The sequence below is a fragment of the Dermochelys coriacea genome, chromosome 1, assembly GCF_009764565.3.
Source record: "Dermochelys coriacea isolate rDerCor1 chromosome 1, rDerCor1.pri.v4, whole genome shotgun sequence".
NCBI classification, from domain to species: Eukaryota; Metazoa; Chordata; order Testudines; family Dermochelyidae; genus Dermochelys; species Dermochelys coriacea.
Window position 1 is genome coordinate 123,577,807 of NC_050068.2, and position 17,176 is coordinate 123,594,982.

The window sequence follows — 17,176 nt, forward strand, 5'->3', positions numbered from 1 at the left end:
ACTGAAATCTATCAGAGATGAAATTACAAAACTTGATGATTTCAGGAAGACCATTTTGAATCTTGTGCAGAATTTGAACATGTGTACTTTCAGAGAAAATTCCATAATGTAGGAGAGCATGCGCTCTCGAGGAAAATTGGGTGTAGTCAGAAATGTATATATTTGGGGGGGGGGGGAAAGAGGGAGGGAGAGAGAGAGAGATGAGGCCCAAATTCTGTAAGCTGATCCATGTGAATGATTGGTCTAGCCTGTGCAGAGCCTCAGTGGAAAAATTTTAATTGTAGGGGTAGAGAACTGTTTGTGGGAGAAGGTATGTGTAGTTGGGTATCTGAAAACACTTCACTTAGGATGTGTGGGTTTTTTTACGCTCATTTTAAGTGTGCCTAGAGATGAATGGGACATCGTTTTTAGCATTTATATAAATGGCAGTTGGGCTCCACAGGGGTTCAGGATTCTACCCATACAGATCAGCTTGAGGGTTGAGATCTAAATGGAAAAGATATCTACCAAATGTCTTAAACTTTGTCTTAATTTTCTTGGCACACTTTTGGTTTATATTTTTGTCATTCCCTTCAAGATACTGAAATACTGAGTTGTGGGTCTAGAGGCCCTGGATCAAATTGTGTAAATTCTTCAGGGCAGTGACTGATCTGCTTTTGTTAAGCATTACATAAATCTATTGTTGCATTTGAGTCGCACAAACGCAATATATTGCATCACATATTGACCAGTATCTTCTTAAAAACTTGGCAGTGCAGTGACAGTGATTTTTGTGCATCTCTGCACTTCAGTTTAACACCATCTTGATTCTCTAGTCTCCCTCAGTCCTCCTGTACTCTTACTCCCTCCAATATTGCCTGCATTGGGTGGAAAGCTAAGTTCCTTGTAAGCTGTGTTGCTACGCAGCAGGCTATCAAGGGCCATGCAGGTGGGAAGAGGCGCCCCTTCCGTGGCCTGGCCCTGGCAGAGCTGCTGGGGAGAGGAGAGTTGCCCCTTCCCCAGCCATGAGCAGCTCCTGCTGCTGCTGCAGCGAGAGATGGCTGGGTGGAGTCCTCTCCCCACTGCAGCCCTGGGGCAGCCTGTACCCCAAACCCCTCATCTCTGGTCCCACCCCAGACCCCGCATCACAACCCTCTGCCCCTGCCCTACCCCAGAGTCCACATCCCAGCCTCAACCCTCTGCCCTATCCCTGAGCCCCTCTTGTACCTCAATCCCCTCATCCCCAGCCACACCCAGGAGCCCGCACCCCCCGACAGTGCCCTTACCCTCTGCACCCTAGCCCTGAACCCCCCTCACACACTCCAGACCCATCGGCCACACCCCCACCACACATCACCTCCATATTGGTACACATAACAAAATTGATTCCGCCCATGGATCTAAAAAAATTAGAGGGAACATTGCTTGTGGAAAGGAATGGAATCTTCATAATCCATGTCCTCTCTGCTCTCACCTGGTGTGTATCAGGGAATATTCTGATCATGGTTTCACATATTCTTTCTGAAACTACACATATTGAGAAGAGACTGTGGTCGGGCCTACAGACTTCATGAAAGTTCCTGTTTGGGTACAGCTGACCCAGAAAGATGATTCAAGTCTACCGGGCCTTGTAATAAATTGAGGAATTATGTGAAATTCGGTGGGTTACAACTAAACTCTTGTGTATATATATATTTTTTTTTTAAATAGGTCCTTCCACTTCCTTTTCCTCTTGTTCCAAATACAGGAGCAAATCAAAAACTCCAAATGAACAAAAGAAACCTGCTGAGGTGAGAACAATGGTTAAAGTTTAGATTATGGTAATCTGATTAGTTTGTAATGTATATTTTTTTTGTCTCTAAGCTTTGAACTATGGGTTGGGGGGGAGAGGGGTGATCGTGTTAACCGTAAAATCTCTCAAATGATACTGCATGCTCCCAGTCCACAAACAGGATGTCTGGATAGTAGTATGGAAGTAGTGGTGGTTGGGGCCCAAAATGACTGGTGGGGCTGCAGAGACCCACATGATCTTCTCCCTTGAAGGCTGATCCTATTTTGAAAGTGAAATACAGACTTTGTGGTGAGGTGTTTGTTTTTTTTTTTTTTTTTTTTTTTTTTGGGGGGGGGTATAAGGCTGACTGTTAAGGGGCAGGAGTGCCCTCTTCAGAATGAAACATGGGGACACTTCAAAGGGCAGGATAGGAAAGGACTGTATTTACCTTACTGTTTTCTTAATTCCAGCCTCAGCCCTTCAAATCTAGCTCTTAACTCTGCCATATCCCCTTGCTGCTTCACCCTTTCTACATGCCTGTCACTAATTAATTGGTTCCACTCCCCTGTGCTTGACCATGTCAACCGTCCCCCTGCTGGTTGAGAACCTCCCTAAGACAGCTCAGCTCCCTCCAGCCCATCTCTCACCACCTCAGGAATATCGAACATCTATGTTTATGGACTGAGTACATGTCCACTTTCTTAACCTCTCATCCTACTTCCCCCTTATCAGGACATACCCCACCCCATTGCACACACATGTACCCAGCCTCTGCAGGTGAGAAAATCCATCTTTAGACACACAGCTCTTCCCTCTCCTGTCTGGATCAGGATTCTATTCCCTAACTCAAATCTCCACTTTCGAACAATGATTGGACCTGGAGAAGCAGGAGCATACTGAAGAGAATCGACACCATAGAAGCCTGTATTCCCTGGTCTCTGCTTTCTCCCTCTGTTACGTAGCATGACCAGATAGCAAGTGTGAAAGATCGGGATGGAGGAGGGAGTAATAGGTTCCTTATACAACAAAGACTCTAATATCCGGATGGTCCTGATAATATCAAGACATCTGGTCACTCTGTCACCTGAGGTCTACATGCTGGAGGACCAGGCTACAGTGATTGCCAGAGGCTAGAGCAGCTTCAGGCACACTAGCCCACAAGTGATGATGTAGTATAACAGTCATCCTACAAGTATTTACTGTGACAGCTCTACCATTTTATATGTGGGGCTTAGCCCCTAATTGTCCGCTTTCTTGTTTGGAAGCATTATGAAGTCTGACATTCTTTCTTAGGGGCAGAAGTAAACTCATCATTCCCTGAGGGAACTATTTTTTTCTAATCACTTGTTGCCAGTCTTGTGCCACCTCCACTCCCCTTAATCCCTTCCCAAAACCCGCCCTGAAAAACCACAAATGCCCATGTGTGCCAGTGTGACTATTGATAGCTGAGGGAAGTGTGAACTGACAGCATGGGGAAAATGTTTTGGTGGTTTAGAATTTAAACCAGAGATTCATGGCTCAAGGTAACAATGTATGCTGTACAAAATGATAGGCTTTTTAGCCACCTGCTGTGATGGGAGTTGTATAAGTAGCTAGATTGGGTTCATCCAGGAAAATGTATGCAGCAATATTCCTCTATTTGCGCAGGAGCGCGCACAATGAAATGCTGACCACATTTTGTGAAGGACAAGTTTGCCTGTCCTTGTGAGAATTCAAGAGCAGGTGGAAGTCTCTTAATTAAATGCTGCTTACTGGCTTAATGCATTTGGTTTGGTGGGAAAGGGCAGTGTCTAAAATGTGTGTCTTGTTCTCCAAGTTTAGTTTTAGCAAGTGTTAATTAAGTTCCCTAATGTTAGTATATGTTTTAAAAGAAACTGAACAAGTGTTCTGAAGCATGGGGGAAGATTGATCAACGGTATATGTAGTGGCCTGTCATTTGCACTGCCAAGAAAGTCTACCGTCGTTTTTTTTTTTTTTTGGGTAAATTTCCTTATGAAATTGCACTCTTCAATAATATGCTTAGATTCTAGTTTTAACTACCGAAATCTTCTTGAGGATTTTCTCTATACAGTAATTCAGCCTTCTTACCAGAAAGGCTAATATGAACTGCAATGAATGAGAATATTAATGTCCGCCACTATTTTAAATATTCTGTAGCCTCATCCCTTTACCCAGGCATGCTCTTCCCACCCAAATCCCCATGTTCCTTAAGCTGTGGCTCTCCCATGGCTGCCTGCAGAGGGACTCTCCTATCTGCTATTTTTGCTTCAACTCCTTTCCACCCGTCTTTATACGCATGTACATATGAACAACAACAAATATGAAGACTCATCAAATGTATAGCTGTATGTAATAGCTATTGGAAGATAAAATTAGGCATGCGTCTCTCATACTTTAGTTTCCTTTACACGTTACGTTTTCTGTCTCTTAACTGTGAGTACGAGCCCCAAAACATGCACTCAGTCTTACTGGCAAACCAAACCATCTTCCAAGTATCGATCTCCTTTTTCAATGAAATTAGAGTGTACTCTGATGAAAAAGAATTAAGTGTATTTGAACTTCATCAGACCAACTATTCTAATAGTACTTGAAATCCTGCTTTCTTGGTACAATGCACTTGTAACTTGATTTAAAAAAAAAAATTTAAAAAAATCTCAATGTCAAAAAATACAATTTCCTTGTAGAAGAATGTCCTGATTTTTAATTTCTTTTTTAAACCCTTCTTACTTCTTACTAACATTACTAAACTGCTTGGGTCCAATCTCAACCCTTTACCCCTTTCTCTGTATGCATGTGACTTTCAGTTGTTTCATCGACTTTAAGGCCAGAAGGAACCATCATGATCATATAGTCTGACCTCCTGAACAATGTAGGCCACAGAACCTCACCCACTCACGCCTGAAATAGACCCCTAACTGCTGGCTGAGTTACTGAAGTCTTCCAATCATGATTTAAAGACTTCACGTTACAGAGAATCTGCCATTTACATTAGTTTAAAGCTGTGAGTGACTCATGCTGCAGAGGAAGGCGAAAAACCCCCAGGGTCTCTACCAATCTGACCCAGGGGAAAATTTCTTCCTGACCCCGAATATGGCAATCAGTTAGACCTGTAGTAACTCAGAGCTGTGTCCCATCACCAGCCATTGGACATATTTGCTACTAGCTTTTGCAGATTGGCTGCATGCCACTGTAGACAATCTTATCATACCATAAACTTATCAAGCTCAGTCTTCAAGACAGTTTTATATTTTATTTATTTATTTATTTATCCCCCCCTCCCCCTCGCTATTCACCTTTGAAGGCTGTTGAAGAACTTCACTCCTTGTTAGAAACTGTCATCTAATTTCAAGCCTAAACTTATCAATAACCAGTTTATATTAAATTTTTTTTCTTGTGTCAACATTGGCACTTCACTTAAATACCAGGGGGGGAGAGGACTTATTTACCCTCTGATGTATTTATAGAGAGCAGTCATATCTCCCCTCTGCCTTCGTTTGGTTAGGCTAAACAAACCAAGCTCTTGGAGTCTCTTCTCATAAGGTAGGTTTTCCGTTCCTCTGATCATCCTAATAGCTCTTCTCTGCACCTGTTCCAGTTTGAGTTCATCTTTCTTAAACATGGGAGACCAGAATTGCGCACAATATTCCAGATGAGGTCTCACCAGTGCCTTGTATAATGATACTAACACTTCCCTGTCTCTACAGGATATGCCTTGCCTCATGTATCCTAGGACTGCATTAGCCTTTTTCACGGCCGCATTGCACTGGCAGCTCGGTCATCCCGTATTCAACAAATATACCAAGGTCTTTCTCCTCTCTGTCACTTCCAATTGATAAATCCCCAGATTATAGTAAAAATTCTTGTTAGTCCCCGAGTGCATGACTTTGCACTGTTAAATTTCATCCCATTTTTATTGCTCCAGTTTACAAACTCATCCAAATCTTGTATGATATATCCTCAGTATTGGCAATACCTCTCAACTTCGTGTCATCTGCAAATTTCATTAAAACACTCCCACTTCTTGTGCCAAGTCATTAATAAACATATTTAAATAAGACAGGTCCCAAGACTGATCCCTGAAGAATTCCAATATTAATCTCTCTCCAGCCTTTACCTTTCAGTATGACCTGTTGTTGTCTCCTCCTCCTCAAAGGAGAGCAGGTTGGTCTGGCAGGGCCTACCTTTTGTAAAACCATATTGCATTTTGTCCCAATTACCATTAACCTCTATGTCCTTAACTATTTTCTCTTTCAAAATTTGTTCCAAGACCTTGCATGCAATTAAGATCAAACTAATAGGCATGTAGTTTCCCACATCACTTCCTTCCATTCTTGAAAATACGGACTGTATTAGCAATTCTCCAGTCACAGGGTACAGCCCCCAAGTTTACAGATTCATTAGAAATCCTTGCTATTGGGCTTGCAATTTCATGTGCCCGTTCCTTTAATATTTTTGGATGGAGATTATCTGGGCCCCGCGATTTAGTCCCATTAAGATGTAAATTTGACATCCACCTCAGATGTGGCAATTTCTACTTCATTATCTTCATTTCCATTAGCCACCCTGCCACTATAAGATCCTTATTTTCCTTGTTAAAAACTGAGGCCAAGTATTTGTTTAGGTGTTGGGGCATGTCTAGATTATCTTTCAATTCCACCCCATCCTCAGTGTTTAGTAGTCCAACTTCTTTCTATTTATGTGGCTATAGAACCTGTTACTATTAGTTCTAATCGCCTTTGCAAGGTCCAGCTCTGCTTGGGTTTTGACAGTTCTCACTTTTTCCCTGCATTTTCTGACCTGCAAGAGATGGCTTTCCTTGTAGGCTTTCTCTTTGATCTGTTTGAGTTGCTTGCTCATCTAGCTTGGTCTGCAACCTTTCTCTACCAATTTTTTTTCCCCTTGCTTGGGATGCAGGCTTCAGATAGTTTCTGCAATTTTGACTGGAAGTAATTGCCAGCCCCCTCCACATTCAGATCCTTGCATTCTTCAGGCCAGTCCACTTCCCTAACTAATATCCTTAATTTTTTTTTAAAGGTTGCCCTTTTGAAATCAAGGCCCCTAGTTACACATCTATTTTTGTTTATCCTTCCATTTAGTTTAAACTGAATTAGCTCATGATCACTCGAACCAAGGTTGTCTCTTACAAGCAGCTTTTCTGAGTTCCTCACTACTCACCAATGCCAAATGTAAAATGGCATCATCTCTTGTTGGTTCAGCAACTCTTTGGTGAAGAAATCTGTCCACTTACCACATCCAGGAAAATCTGGGTCCTACTATTAGTAGCACTTGTCCTCTAATCTGTATCTAGGAAGCTGTTTTCCCATAATCACACAATTTCCAGTAGTATTTATTATTTAAAAATATTATTTAAAAAATATTCAAATTGGATCCTGGGGTATACTACAAACCCCCAGCACTATCCCATGGGAGAACGTGGGAGCTTTCTTCCCCTAAGTGATCTTGACCCTTGATGGACTGTTTTATCCATTCCATCACTTCTAATTTCTTTAGTCTACGTCGTCATTAATATACAGTGCTACTCCACCACCTTTACCTCTTTATTTCTCTTTCCTGAACAACACGTTCCTTTCATTACTCCAGTAATGACTATTATTGTTCCTGTAATATCTGATTTTACTTACTGCACCAGTAGGTCTAGTTCCTCCATTTTGTTACCCAGGCTCCTTTGGTATACAAACATATTAGTTGTTTCTGCTTGACGTTGCCCAGAATCCTCACCCAATTGGGTACAGTCGTTCTGCTGCCAGTTTTCTTTAATGGTTTTTGATTGGTTTGTATCTTGTAGATTAGTTCCAAATAAAGTCAGGGACCATGGGGGGGAAAAAATCTACCTGACTGTTAGCTTCAGCCCTGCTGCCTAGGGATAAACAGCCATTGTGGGGCCTGGAAAGGAGCTTGCAAAATAGTACATGACAGGAAGTCCTGCTGATCATCAACAAAACAGTGAAATTGACCATATATTTGTCAGCACTTTGTGTATAAAGATTGAAAAGGAGATCCTTCCCCCCCCCCCCATCTTTCAAAACAATTACAATAATTCAAGGTTAACTGCACCTGTTAGATTTTTAGATAAAAGATGATTTATTTTTTTTCTGCTAATGAATTGGAATGGGTCTCCTTCCAGTGATTTCTGCTTACCAGGAACCAGACAGTTTCTAGAGTTCATATAGAAAATCTAAAAAGGTCCTAATGCTGTAAATAGCTCTCTAGATACTTTTTATTTCTGGTCCCCACTAAAATCTTTTTTACATTGCTACTCACTGAAGGATCAGAAGTCAGGATTACCAGATGTGTATTTGTTTTTTCACTTCTTCTTTGGGCATCTTCTCACCAAGTATTCCCAAGTACTTGAGATCTCTCTCTCTCTCTCTTTCTCCCCCATCCCCTCCCGTCCCCCATAGAGAGAAGCATGTTTCTTACACAAAGTCTTGGTTTGCTAGGTCTCCAAATTTCTAAACTTAAGTGTTCTCTCCTCCTTCCAACCCCACCTTTTGGAGTTTTATAAATTAAAACTTTAGCTGTTTTCATGATAGTAAAGTAATACAGTAGCTGTTGGGCCAAGACATTTTTTTTTCACCAGTTAGCTTTAGAGGTTGCTTTGAGTAACCTTTTTTGTTAAGGTTGCAGTAGAGTGAATGCTGCTTTTCCAAGGGGGAGATTTTTCCAAAAGTGCCTAAGGGATTTAGAAGCATGAATTCCACTGACAGTCACTCAGACTTGTGCTCCTTTAATTCCTGGGAAAATCTCCCCCTTGGAATTTTAAGGAACACAGAGTTCAGGTTTCAGAGTAGCAGCCGTGTTAGTCTGTATTCGCAAAAAGAAAAGGAGTACTTGTGGCACCTTAGAGACTAACAAATTTATTAGAGCATAAGCTTTCGTGAGCTACAGCTCACTTCATTGGATGCAGATTTTCAGAGTGGCAGAAGTGGGCACCAGAGGGGTTTGTTGGGGAAAGTTTACTGGCACCAGAGATGACGAGGAGTACCCGAGATTCACTGCCAGATTGGAACTTTGCCCAAAACTCTTAGTGTAGATACATTGCTCAGTGTCCTGTCCTTCCGTATTGTGGTACCACTGGGACTGTGGAACCTCGTGTTTGGATGTAATCCTGTTTTACTGCTCTACCTGTATTCTCTCCCCCTCCCCCCACCCCCCTTGTTGTTTTCCCCTTCATTCATCCCTCTGTAAATAAATATTTCCCTTTCTTATATTCTTTGTACTATTCCGGTGTGATGTTTACTCCTGGGGGTTTGGAACAGGTGCCTTTGGGTGGAAAGGAGTTTCCCTGCTGCATTCCTGGACAAACCTTTTCTTGGCCAAAGCTGCCTGCAGAGGGGACTCTGTCTTGGCCACGAGGGCACTAAATTTAGTGTAGTATTTTGTATGGACATATCTGACTCTATAATATGCTGAGATGCTTTGTTGCCATACCAACCTTTGCTCTTTTCATGCAAGTTACCCAGTTTCATAACCTGGACGTATGAAGCTTTTATGTAGAGTGATATTGGGAGAATTACCTGCCACATGAAATCGTAGGACCTGATCTTGCAAGCTGCTGATCGTTGTCTGCAAGGTTTTGTGCACCTTGCAACAACAGACTCTGAATGAGAAGTTGGGCATGATGCCCTTGAGAACTTACAAACCTCTTGTGTGTTCCGTGTATGAATGGGCAGTGTGATGGCGTATTAAATTAAATGTTGATAAAAGCAAATTAATGCACACTGAAGGAAAAAAATTAAATTGTGTACTTTACAGGGTTCCAGCTTAAATTTATTAATTCAGGAAAGCAACCTGGTCTTAAGTAACTCAGTGAAGACTTCTGCTCAGGATGCAGCTGTGGTCAAAAACAAAGTATTGATACATAAGTAATGGGATGGTGAATAACATGGAGACTGTTATAATTCTTTCGTGTAAATCCTTCCATCTTATTTAAAAAAGGTTTAATAGCATTATTAGAGCCTTCCTGTGGGGCCCTGGTCAACACCCAGGATTATTGGTTTTTATTTTTTTAACAAACCGACCTCCAATTCCCTGTATGCAAGGGGTGAGGCGGGTGGGTTGGGCTCCCAAACCTACATAATTACTATTATGCTTTTATCCTGTCACAGATAACGTGGTAGAACCAATTTGACCACATCTTTGTATCTATGTGGGTGGAAACTGAATGTGCATTAGTGCATCCAAATTCCCCTGTGGGTCTCTGCAGTTCTTTTTGTCCAATGGAGAAAAATAAGGTGCCTTCAGTGGTGGTTGAGATACAGATCTGGGCTATCCTAACTAAGAGGGATCAATTTCATCCTTATTGTCAAAAACACCTATTTGATACAACTCAGAGTTGCAAATTGGGAACAGAATTATAATTTGGAAGAACTGGCTGGGCAGAGGCATCCTTTGGATTTCCCAAATAGTCAGTCAGTGTTGAGGGCTGTCCCTTTCCTAATGTTAAAGCAATGCTATGACCTGCTACCCTCAGTGGAGTGGCAGTAGTTACAACTAATACACTTTCTGAAATATCAGTTTGGCCCAGAGACCTCAGAACTAGTGGGTACCTTAGAAATACTTCATAAACTCCCCAGGCCCATGTCCATTGTGTATATTTTGTTAATGAAGAGAAATTCCATTGGTTTAGAGTTTTGTGAAAGTGCAGGAAGGAGATTTGAGTTCTTAAAAGAATCCGGGTGGCAGAGCATATTAATGTTAAAATGCCTCTGTCTCAGGCTTTGCTTGATGCAACAAACAATTTTACTCAAAATGTATTGGATGCCACTGAGGTTGCACAAGATAAAGGCCATAGCCTCTTTGTTGGCACTGTAACAAATAAGGAAGGAACCTTGATGCTTATCCTGAGGGATTGTCCAACAGTCAGGCAGCTGTGAATAGAGGTGGACATGAATTGGTGCTTGGTTTCAGCTGCAAAACCTCTGCTGAAAATTACGTTCTAGGTTATGTACCTGCTATGCTGGGTTTAACCCCATGACCAAGACTTTGGTCCTTGGGTGTGGCAATGATCACTAAGCGCATAATTTTACAAAAGGTTCTGTAGGGGAATGTGCTTCTAGTAGTTGGACTTCAGCCCCTCTTCCTCCCTAGCCTCTTTGTTCTCTTCCTCGTCCCCCTACTTGTTTCTTACCCTTCTACATTCCAGTGTGGCTGCTGCTTTCTCTTCATCCTCAATGCCTAGGTGCTAGTCTCTCTTGTGTGCTGAATAATCTTGTACGCTATCGTTTCAATACAGGTGCCTGCCAGCACAGTGAATCCCCTACTACTGGAAGGAGCAGTCCATTAATGAGACATGACCACAGGAAGCTATTCTTTTGAATATTTTCTTGTTTGTTTTTGGTTTTTTTGGTAGGAAGGTAGTGCTCCTGTTTACCCAGTAAAACAGCATTTTTTGTCAATTTGTCTGCGTTTCTTGCTTAGTAAACGCAGGATCTAGTTTTTACAGAGAGCACATTCTAGAAGTTCTGAAATGTTTTCTTCCTCTTCTGACCTGTGCCTTCAACCCTTATGCTTAGGAAAGTTTTAGGTCCAGGAGCCAGACTGCATACACTGGCTCCCTCGAGGAAGCACTATAACCCTCAGCCATCTGCTCGGTTCTTCCTGTCTCCTGCCTGGCAGGACTACAGTAGGAGGAAGAGTAGGGTTTTAGGAGACCTCTGCCCTTTTAGGAGAGTCCCTCTGTCCTTGTCCTCATCTGCGTCCATCCCTGCTTCCTGCTCCCCCAGACACTTGGCGGGGTCCAAGCAGGCCTTTTGATGGGATGCCTGGGCAATTTACTAGGCTGAAGTATGGATCCAGATTCCCCAGTTTGTGGACTGTTTATCCTACTTCTATCAGGCATGGGCCCACATTACCTCAAACTCCTCCCTGCATCCCCATGAACCCCTCCCGCAGCAATCAGCTCTTTCACGGTGTTCAGGAGGCTTGGGGGAGAGGGGAGAGGAGAGCAGAGAGGATGTGGTGTGCTCAGGGGGAGGGGGTGGAGCAGGGGTGGGAAGAGGCAAGGTGGGGGTGGGACCTAGAGAGAAGGAGTAGAGTGGAGGCAGGCCTGGGCAGAGCTGGAGGTTGAGCACCCCCCCATGCACTTTGGAAAGAACAACAAGAGAAGCAGCTGGACGATCCACCCTCATTCACCCCCTGACTCCACAACCTCAACCAAGCTTCACAATCATCATTACTGAGTACAGTATTACATTTATTTGTTTTTAAACTTATTCTGTATATGTACTGTGATACAGGAGGGCCAGGGAGCAGTGGGAGAGTGCTAGATATAGAAGCTCAAGGCTAATTAAGGTGTGGTTCCCTGTAGGCTAGGGAAGGTGGCTGCAGTTAATTGGAGCACCTGCAGTCAATTAAGGCCCTGTTAGGAACCTAATAAAACCCCCTGCGTCAGGCAGAGGAGGAGGAGAAAGGACTGGAGCTTGGAGGTGCATTGAGAGATTTGGAAGACCTGAGAATTGGAGTAAGGGAGACCCTGTCCAGCAGGATAGGAAGACTCCCTTCCCCCCAGCATCTAAGGGCGAAGGGTAACCCCACCTAAGGGGGATGAGGGTAAGAAACCCCCAGGGATTGAGAGGGGCTGGGACTCAGAGGGAAGAGCAAACCCAGACCCCCTTCCCCGCTTCCCTCCTCTACCACCTTCCCAGGCTAGCAGCGGGGTCCTCGGCACCCAAGAGCAGGGGCAAAGGGTGGCATCTGAGCTCCCCGCCAAGAAAAGCACAGGACCCACCAAACTAAAATCAGCCATCTTGCCACAGTACATAATGTCTTTTATCTTGTGGGGGAAAAAAATTTGAACCTAACCCTCCCTATTTACATTAATTCTTATAGGGAAATTGGATTCACTTAACATCGTTTCACTTAGGCGCATTTTTCAAGAACATAACTACAACGTTAAGAGAGGAGTTACTGTGCTTGAAAACTGTTATGTCCCTTATTTTTTTTTTTTCTCCAGCTAAACCAAACCAATTTTTTCAGGTTTCTCTGTTAGGTCCTGTTTTCTAGACCTTTAATCATTTTTGTTGCTCTTCTCTGGACTTTCTCCAATTTATCCACATCTTTTCTGAAATGTGGTGCCCAGAACTGGATACGGTACTCTAGTTTGAGGCTTAATCAACACGGACTAGAACAGAAGAATTACTTCTCGTGTCTTCCTTACAACACTCCTGCTAATACCATGTGCACTACCAGTTTGCAGTGCTTCCGTTTGGCCTGTCAGCGGGTGTTCAAAAAGTGCATGGCAGTCGTTGCAGACTTCCTGAGGAAACAAGGGGTTCAGGTCCACCCATACCTCAACGACCAGCTGATCAGAGGTCAACTTTCCAGGACTTAGGCCTGTTAATAAATACCCAGAAGTCTACCCTCTCCCCAGTTCAAAGGATAGAATTTATTGGGGCAATCCTTGATTCAGTCCAAGCCAGAGTTTTCCTCCTAGAAGTCCAATCCCAACTGAAAGGGGGCATTCACAGGAAGCCTCTGGAACCACCCCATCACTGCCTAAAGCTCCTGGGCCATATGGCATCATGCATCTATGTGGTCCAACATGCAAGACGACAGCTCAGATCTCTTCAGGCTTGGTTGGCGTTGGTATATGCAGTGGGCTGGCACCACTTGGACACAGTAGTCATGCTTCTCCCATCAGTGATCGCTTTCCTTTGGTGGCTGGACCCACTGGCAGTGTGTGATGGAGTCCCTTTCTTGAGACCCTAACAGTCAGGGTGTCTTGTCATAGATGTTTCAGTGATGGGCTGGGGAGCTCATTTAGGGCCCCTTGGTGCTCCAGGCCTCTGGTCTCCAGAGGAGCTTGTGGTACGCATCTGTCAGGGAGCTCAGAGCGGTTCACCTAGCCTGCCAGGCATTTCAAAACCACTTGGAGGGCAAGTGTGTATCGGTCCTCACAGACAACAGCAGTGTGTTATATAAACAGGCGGTGGGGGCACAGGGCACTGCTTGTGGGAACTCTGAATAGCCCACTCGATCCACCTCAAGGCCTTCTCTCTCCTGGGGGTCACAGAACAAGCTAGCGGATCACCTCAGCAGATCCTTCTCCAGCCACCATAAATGGTCCAGATGTTGTGAAACGCCCGGTCCAGAAGTGGGGGACTCCCCACGTAAACCTGTTCGTGATGCGGCACAACAGGAAGTGTCTTCAGTTCTGCTCCTTCCTGGGCCACAGCCCAGGATCACTCAGTGTTTGGTGTGGCTGACAGGACACCCCATTTGAGCCACTGACAATGTGGTTCTCTGCTCTACCTATCCTTGAAAGTAGCCTTCCTAGTGGCCGTTACTGCTGCCAGAAGGGTCTCAGAAATCCTAGCTCTTGCCTCGGAGCTGCCTTATACGGTCTTCAAGATCAAGATTCTATTGTGGCCACATCCAGTAACCAGGATATCTTCCTTCTGGTCTTCTATCCGAAGTCGCATGCCAATAGAGAGGAACAGAGACTCCATTCGCTGGATGTCAGATGTGCACTAGCCTTCTATATAGAAAGGACTAAATCATTTTGAAAATCTACACAGCTTTTTGTGGTCATTTCAGACAGGATGAAAGGCCTTTCAGTCTCTGCCAGAGAATCTCATTGTGGATCGCTTCCTGTATCCTCACATGCTATGATCTGTAGAGTGGAATGTGGTAGTCAGTCCATACCTTGGAATCTCATTATGCCATCACCCAGCATGCTAGACACGACATGGGTTTTGGCCGAGCGGTATTACAATCAGCATGCCAATGAACGCAGAACCCTCCACCGCCGCAACTGTTTGGGAGTCACCTACGTTGGAATGGACATGAGCAAACACTCAAGTCTAAAAACTGTTAGTAAATTGCCATAACTGTTCCTCGAGATGTAGTGCACATGTCCATTCCAACCCCCCCGCCCTGCCACCAGCCCATCTGGCAGAGTTAGCTGGCAAGAAGGAACTGGGGAGGTGGCAGGTCGGTGGGCACCTTCATACTGATGCCATGGGGGCACCAGAGCCGACCTGACATACCACTGAGGGGAAAAACTTTTTTGGCGGCGGTGCTTGGGGTGAGTACACACCTATATTGGAATGGACATGAGCAACACATCTAGAAGAACAGTTACGGAAGCTTAGTAACTGGTTTTGTGTGTGTGAGGTAAATGGGTGAGGAGGGGGACTAGATACTAAGAGCTTGTCTACATCATGGGGTAATGTGCACTACTGGGGTGGGACTCTAAAGCGCACTCTCTCATCTGTTGCACACTAACTGATCCGTGTAGATCCTGCTGGGGCTCATTAAAAGTTTTGTAGCGTGTTTTAACTTAGTACTGTTTCAAACTGTTAACAGTACTACGTTAAAAGTACACTAGGGAACTTTAATGCATAACAGCGGGATCTACAAAGACCAGTTAGTGCATGGCACACGTTAGTGTGCTTTAGAAATCACACCGGTAGTGTCATTGCTGCTCTGTATAGACAAGTTCTGATAGCTGTGTTGTAGGATATGGATATTGAGTAGCCAATTAGAATTCAGCATGTGCTTAACCTAAGAAATAAGGAGAACATCCTTTTTATTTGTAAGTACTCCATTTCCATATAGATTTCAATAACTATATGAAATTGCCTTTTTAAAGTTACATGAGGACACTGGATTTGTTTAAGACATACCTGAATATTTATATTATATTTTAAAAGTAATTGTGTCCTGCAAATGTCACAATAAGTTGGACGATAATAAACATTCCCAACTTCCTGTCTTACTGATAAGCTTCATCTTCAGGATTCTAGATAGTCATATAATGTATTTAAAGTCTCTGCTTTGTATCAGGACCATACTGCAATTATTTGACTCACATGCAGCTACTGTACTATCTTCAGATTAGCTTGCATCTTAAATGTGCATAGAAGTTACACATGCATAGAGGTTACTTTGAGGTCTGTTTTTCTACAGACTTCATATTTTAGGATCTAAAGGGACTTTTGGTAAACTTGCAGTCCTTTGGGATGACTCGGGCAATTCCTTGGAATCACTACACGAAAGATCTGGCCAATGAGGGGGAATTTTAAGACTGCTCCAAAATATATACAACTCAAGGAAAGCTAGATTTCCAGACACTGTTCCCTTTTGAAAGAGGTCCATTCTTTGCCAAATCTGTTTGGCATAGTGACAGCATTGAGGACAAATGCTGAAAATAATGTAACTGAATTCATAAGTAAATTCTCCTACTTGCACCAGGTCTTGTAGTGGCAAAGAACTGTAAGGTGATTAATATTCAATACATATTTTTGTTCTCTGAGCGAGAGCTTTTAACTGTTGGAAGAGACTGCTTGGTCAAAGGTGAAAAACCAGGTTTGTGACTGATGGATAGAACTATAGATGGCTGTGTAACAATGGTAAGACCTCGGAAAGAAAAGCTAGGTTACAGCATTTCTGTAACTATGGAAGAAAAAAAAAAACTGTGTACCGAGGAAACTTTGGTCAAATGTTGGGTTCCTTGTGATCTAGAGCGGGGGTAGTCAATCTTTTTTTTTTTTTTTTTGGTCAGTCCAAATTTCTTGGTCAAACTAGTGAAGGTCCAGACTCCAGAGAAAGTAATGATAGATAAAAATATTTCAGCGTCCGTTGAAAAACGTCTGGTGCGGATTTGGCCCACGGTCTGCCTATTGACTACCCCTGCTTTAGAGCCTCTATATGCCTTACAATTACATCTGATTGATTGATTGGCCATTAGTGATCCCTCTACTGTAAATCTATTTTAGTGTCTGAAGCAGAATACTTACTATTGCTGAGCACAGACCATGTGGTTGGTGCAGTGCAACAAAGAAAAAAAAAAAATAGTCCAGGTCCCAAAGGACTTGCGTTCTAAAAATATACATGACACAACTCGCATATATAATGGATGATAAGATGAACTCACCTTAAAGCCATGCCTGTGAGAATACTAACTTCTCTAATAGCATTTTCACTTCTAGCACTAGTAATCACTCTGTTTGATACAAAATCTTCTGTGGTTTTAGTTTCAGCCAGTACTTATAAGGTGGTGGTGTGTAAAGCACTGCCTCAGATAACATTAAATAGTGGCTTCTCAAATAATTAAGCCAGTAACTGCTCTTTTTTTAACATATTGAGTTTTTCTGGGACTCTTCAGAAGTGCCATGTTAGTATTTCTTAAACTTCCTTTTCCTGCGTCATCTTCCACAGTAAAGATGGAAGTCGCGTGGGTTTGAATTGGAATAAAATACTTTCAGTTTTATTTATTATAGTACACTGCTTAGAAAAATTGGGTGTTTCAACAGATTTCAGTTTCCCTGCAGTGTTCTCACCCCAGTATAGGGAATCTTCAGAGCTAGTTTTTGCCGGTATGCTTCTAATCAACAATGGTATAGCTAGGGCAAGCTTTATTAACGTGTCTGGGGCCAGTGATTTAATTGGTTATAACTTACT

The 17,176-nt window shown here is 43.2% G+C and overlaps 1 protein-coding gene across 11 annotated transcripts in view; it reads left to right on the forward strand.

Annotated features, from left to right (window-relative positions):
- The window catches only part of JADE3 (jade family PHD finger 3), a 68,557-nt gene that overhangs the window by 31,352 nt on the left and 20,029 nt on the right, over positions 1–17,176 (forward strand). For all 11 annotated transcript variants that reach the window (XM_043495108.1, XM_043494974.1, XM_043495196.1 and 8 more), the window contains one exon: positions 1,690–1,769. In XM_043495108.1, the coding sequence (XP_043351043.1) occupies positions 1,690–1,769 (80 nt within the window). The remainder of the gene's footprint in view (positions 1–1,689; positions 1,770–17,176) is intronic.